The 5,529-nt window shown below is 52.7% G+C and overlaps 2 protein-coding genes across 2 annotated transcripts; one reads left to right on the top strand and one right to left on the bottom strand.

Annotated features, from left to right (window-relative positions):
- Positions 1–854: 854 nt before the first annotated feature.
- Positions 855–1,723, bottom strand: PV07_12697 (uncharacterized protein; the record flags this gene model as incomplete). Its single annotated transcript, XM_016400247.1, has 2 exons — positions 855–1,267; positions 1,318–1,723. The coding sequence occupies 2 exons, from the start codon at positions 1,721–1,723 to the stop codon at positions 855–857; spliced, it is 819 nt and encodes a 272-aa protein (XP_016242108.1).
- A 2,988-nt stretch (positions 1,724–4,711) lies between these two features.
- Positions 4,712–5,215, top strand: PV07_12696 (uncharacterized protein; the record flags this gene model as incomplete). Its single annotated transcript, XM_016400246.1, has 1 exon — positions 4,712–5,215. The coding sequence occupies one exon, from the start codon at positions 4,712–4,714 to the stop codon at positions 5,213–5,215; it is 504 nt and encodes a 167-aa protein (XP_016242107.1).
- Between the last annotated feature and the right edge of the window lie 314 nt (positions 5,216–5,529).

The raw sequence follows: 5,529 nt of genomic DNA, 5'->3' as shown, positions 1-5,529 counted from the left end.
TTTTTTTTTTTCAAGAGTACACGAGGTTGACCGTTAGCTCAAGTTCTGAGAGGGATCGAAGGCACGCTCAATGTAAGACAGACTGATCGCTTTATTGGTGCGTCAACTTTCCGAGCAGGCAAAGTGACGTCCTGGAGTGGGGTGGGTAGTCCAATTACTGCGGTGTACGGACGGCGCCCGGACGATGGGTGGCGGGATGACTCGACCATCGGCCGATATGCATTCAATGGCCGTTTACCAGTTCACGTTTCACCCCGGCCCCTCGACAATTGGTCGGGTCGTCGTGGCCGACGAGAACCTTTTTCGAGGCCAGGAAACAGAGCATGATCCCGGTCTCGTCGATATTGTAGACATTTTCCGGCTGGACAGCGAACGACTCTCTTATTTTGCCACGGATGTTCCGATCATGACGACCCCAACCCGAGGCCTTCAGTCTTTTGGCTCCCAGTGTTGGGTGACGCTTTTAAAACCCCTGGGGCCAATTCTTGCCTGGAGGTTTCACATTATCTATTGGTCGTAGGGATTTGGGAGTGGGAGGATCGTTGACGTCGAAGGGCTTGAGCCAGCAGGCGAAGCCACTTGATGGAGAATGGGTGGCCATTCCTGGCGGATCGTAGGATGCATTCGACGAGGGCTTTCCCTTCATCGGAAGGTTTGCTACGGCCAGTACAGTATCAAGCAGGCCTCAATGGTACCATATATTAATCTTCGCGTCCTATTATATTATTGATGGTAGGTCATACCCGTATGTACTTTCTGGGCGATATTCCTGTGCTTTCAGCGCGCAGAGGAAATAGTGGCTTCCCACCATTCTCCAATTCTGGGTTGACAGGATTGGAGATTCTGCTTCCTTTTTACACGTCACCGCCATCCTCCGGGGAGGCTTTTGAGCCCCGTACTCGAAACCAAACGGCACATAATATACCAGCGGCGCTGAATAATCCAGGAATCAACGTCGTTAACGACCAACCTCCGGATTGTTGAAGGGTGCTCGATACAACGCTGAATATGATGCTCGCCGCCAGAGGAATGTTAAAGACGGCGAAGCCCATGGCTAGGGAAGTGGGACACAAGGACCGGCACTCCGTCATGGTCGAGACGGTAACTATCTCGGATCCTGTCCCGACGCCAAAGAGCAGCACAGCGAAGAGTACCTTCTGGCCCATGGTGTCGTGTGTCACCACCCGAAGGAGAATCCAACTGGGCACACAGATCACGAAACCTACCACCGCTGGCCAGCGAGTGCCGTATCTATCCACGGCCCACCCTGCAATGGGTCAGCAGTGACTTTCTCTGCGCGCAACCTAGAAGAGCTACCGATAAAATATCCTCCCAGAAGACCAGGTGCCAGTGGCGGGAAAAAAGCTAAGCCCGCCCCCAATGCATCCCAATGAAAGACTTCTTGCACGAAGATGGCCAAAGTATTGTCGAGTATTGTCAAGGACGTCGTGTTAAGAAATACGGCGCAGACGATGGCGTACGCAAGTGGCGTCCGTAGAAGTTTCCAGAGGACCCCGTTTGGGCCCTCGAGGGGCACCGCCGTGGGAGGAGGATGTGCCTCCACCGTCTTCTCAATGACGACCAGCCGCAGCAAGAAATCAGGGGCCAAGACTCCGAACGTGATTCCGAATGTGGCATAATACCCAATGCGGGTATAAATAACCCCTCCCAGGACCGGTGCCAACAGATACCCGAGGGCGATGGCCGTGGAAATGATCCCCATCGGCCGTCCAACGCTCCGTTCGTCATAGGCGCCGGCCAAAAGTGACAACCCTGCCCCCCAAGCTAACCCGCCGGATGAGCCTTGTAGAAACCTGGCCAAGATCAAGGTCGGCAAGGATCGAGCGAGACAGAGCATTAGCGTGGCTGGACAAAGCAGACCTATTCCCACTAAGAGAGAACGCCGACGGGCCCAGCGGTCGGACAACGCACCACAGAGCACCGTCGTGAATAGGAAGCCTACCCCGTAAACGCATATCAAGACAGACACCCAGTATTGTATCTCACCTGGGGAGATATGGAGTTGCTTCGCTAACGAGAAAGGCAGGATGGGGAGGGTGACGCCGTAAAGAAATAGATCCTGGAACCTTCATCAGTACATTTCCAAGACGACGATGGGTGCTTAGTAAGCGTCACCGTGAAGATTGCCCCTGCCACAGTGAGCGTCACAAAAGCAGGGGAAGATCGAAGGTGTCGGAGCATCTAGATATCATCGTCCGGCGGTATCCTACTCGTTTCTGCCCGTTGATCTGTAGCGATAATAGCGTGGTGTGTTGATCGGGAAGCGGCGATAGGCGGCACGATCTGACACCTCATCCCCTATCGACGAAACCCGTTCGCGTTTCCTGGGAGTTACCCTCTCTTATATATGATTCGGAGCAAGTTAAACATACCACGCAATGCCGAATGGGTCTGTCCTGGCGAATGCTGTCGGTATGATTGGGGCTTGATACCGTTTTGGCCTTGATGGGTCCACAGAGTAAGGACATGCGCGCCCTGTTAACGGCAGAACTCCGACTTCAGAACGTGGAACCGCCGAGAGGATCAGCCAAAGGACCGTCCGAGACCTTATTCTAAACCTGGCCAATAGGGTGAGCTGAAGAACAACCTGCCCAGTGCGTCGTTGGCCAGGTGGTCGCGGCCGCATCGCCAGGAGTTTACTGCTCGTAGTAAGGGTTTGGCTACGACCTTTACACCAATGATCTTTCATTTGGGCGAGAGTAGGGGCCAGGACGTAGTCTGACCACGGATAAATCTACGTACGTAACCTCCGCGATGGCAAGAAGAAAACAAGACCTATTTCCATATTCACGCGCACATTGGTGCCCTCCTGAGATTATCCGACCTACTGTACTCTCACTTGTTATAGAACAATCGATCAACGCCGTAGGCGTAAGGCTTTTCCTCATGCTATGTCACCCACTCGCACCAATTGAACACTCTCCAGATACTCGATAAGAGTGAGCGCGACCCAGGAGGATGCTTCGACCCTCCTGATGCACCCTTTGATAAGCAGTATCAGTAACCAGCGCAGTCACTATAAGGAGAGGGCGGCCACTATATCTCCCGACGCTGGGTGAATTTCTAACCAGCACCTGGCGGACTCCAGGAGAATGAAAGCAATTCTGAGATCGTTGCACAAGCCCCATCGGCGGCGAAGAACCACTCCTCGAAACGGCCTATGTGACCATCTCCGTCAAGAGAGGTGTTTAGCTGGACTTGCCTGTGTTCCCAACCCAACGCCGTTCATATCCAGTTTGCACGACGGCTGTAGGGTCACCTCGTGAAGGAGAGATTCCACTGCCAAATAAGTATTTTATGTGTTGCCGCTGGATGCTCCAGCGCTCCTGTATTCGGCCCACCACTCCAGCCTCGGCGACAATCTGTCGGAGACGTCTCTCTTTCAATTCTAGTTTCGCGTCACACAGTGTTTTGCACCTCTCACAAGATTCCGGGACCTTGTACGTTTGAAATGGATGCGGAAGCTCTCGCTGAACGGCGAAGCCACTTGGATCATAGGCTGATGAAACAGCGTTGTCCCGCCCACTCTCGTTCGATACACGAGATGAAGAGGTCGAGGACACTTTACCCTGGAGGAGACAACCGCAGCCCCCGTAAAGACAGTAAATGGTGCGATACATGCTGAGGTGTGATGGGGCGGATGGGTCTCTGGCGCTGCGCTGTGGGTTGGCGGCTTCACTAGGACGTGTCGTAAAGACGGGTAGCACAAGCAAGGTCCCCTCGAGGTTTTTGTGTTCGGCCTAGGGATTCTACGGTAACGCCGAAAACCGGCGGCATGGGGACTTTATAGCCCCTAGTATTCCCTTGCAACACGGGGGTGCCGGTTAACGAAATAATGCGGTCAGTCTGTTAGGCGAAAGTGATTAGCTTCTATTTTGAGTAGCTAGTAGTGGACCGAAACGGGACCGAGATGAAAATAGCAGGAGGGTATAGCTGGCTCAGAATGATGATTTCCATTTCGTCTTGTTCTAGCAGGGGAAATGAACAAGACGTAAAGGACTAAAAATAAAAGCGGAGGGTGGCTGAAATTAGGGGCGGGACGTCAAAAAAGGGTACAAGATGTAGAGAAGCGAGAAGAATGCAGCAAAGATACAGTCGAATCCGAATTCGGTCAACCTTGTAAACACAGAGGTTAGTTCGATTAAGGTAGACAACCAATCATTCACAGGCGTAATGTACGTACGGATTTGGCCCCTAAATTTCCGGTATTATTGCAAAACCGGTTTTCATTCGAGCATGTCAGAAGTTTTTTGGTGTGGAAGTAGAGCTAACAGCACGAAAGAGTGGAAGCGAACACGAAAGAGTTCAAGCGAACGCGAAAGATTCTTCATACAGTACAGATTGGATTGGATTGGATGGAATTCATTTACCCCGACCTCTCCCGCTTGATTGGATATGCAGGTTACAACTACTCGAGCCATCCTTGAAAATCTATCGTGCACTGGTTCCATTACATGTGCCAAGTTTATGCCTCGTTAAGGCCCGTGCTGTACTCTCGACTAAGCTGCCGGGGCCCGTGACTTGAATCTTTGGGATACTTCTGCAAATTCCCGCATCACATTGAGTCGCTTCTCGCTTGATCCCGCCATCGCTTACCCTCCCTTGCCCGTTACGAGGTCGCCCTCCGAGCATGGTTGATATGCATTTGAATGCATCGCCTACCTTTGCCTGCAATTCCCCAGGCCTCACGATGCGCCTCTCAGAGCACACACTCAGCGGCGACCTCGTCTTTCGCGAGTGCTCCGCTGACGATGTCCCGGCCTACGCCATCCTGTCGCACACCTCGCTGGCAAATAACAAGGAAGAGCTCAGTTTTCAAGATATAGAGGCAGGGACTGGCAAGAGCAAGGCAGGATGGAAGAAGATTAGGTTCTGCGCCGACAAGGCTGCCGCCGACGGGCTTCGTTACTTCTGGATAGACACCTGCTGCGTTGACAAGAAGAATAACACCGAGCTCTCCAAAGCCATCAACTCCAAGTTCCGCTGGTACCAGAAGACCGCTCGGCGTTATATGTACCTGTCAGATGTATCGATAAATGATGGTAAAGACACGCCTCATCCGGGCACCTTTCCCTGGGAAGCGACCTTCGAGAAAAGTCGATGGTTCACGCGAGGTGGACGCTTCAGGAGCTTCTTGCACCGACGCTGGTGGACTTCTTCAGTTTGGAAGGTGACCAATTGGGGAGCAAGCTGACGCTACAGGAGCTCATTCACAACATTAACGGCATCCCTGGTACCCGCTTTGAAGGGAGCCTCTGGAGACCTTCAGCCGTAGCGAGCGAATGTCTTGGGCGTCGGGTCGACACACCAAGGAGAAGGAAGACCAGTCCTATTCCTTGCTAGATATCTTCGACAAGTCCATGCCGCTCGTGTATTGAGAAGGCAAGGAGAGGGCTTTCGAACGACTCCACGACGAGATTGACAGCACCTACCGAGGCTCACACATCCCATTCACGCACGAACTGATCGATTCTGTTTGGAGGAGTCCAAAAAGGCATTCATATCTGC

The sequence above is a fragment of the Cladophialophora immunda genome (assembly GCF_000835495.1).
Source record: "Cladophialophora immunda strain CBS 83496 unplaced genomic scaffold supercont1.69, whole genome shotgun sequence".
NCBI lineage: Eukaryota > Fungi > Ascomycota > Eurotiomycetes > Chaetothyriales > Herpotrichiellaceae > Cladophialophora > Cladophialophora immunda.
This window is presented reverse-complemented; position numbering and strand designations above follow the sequence as displayed.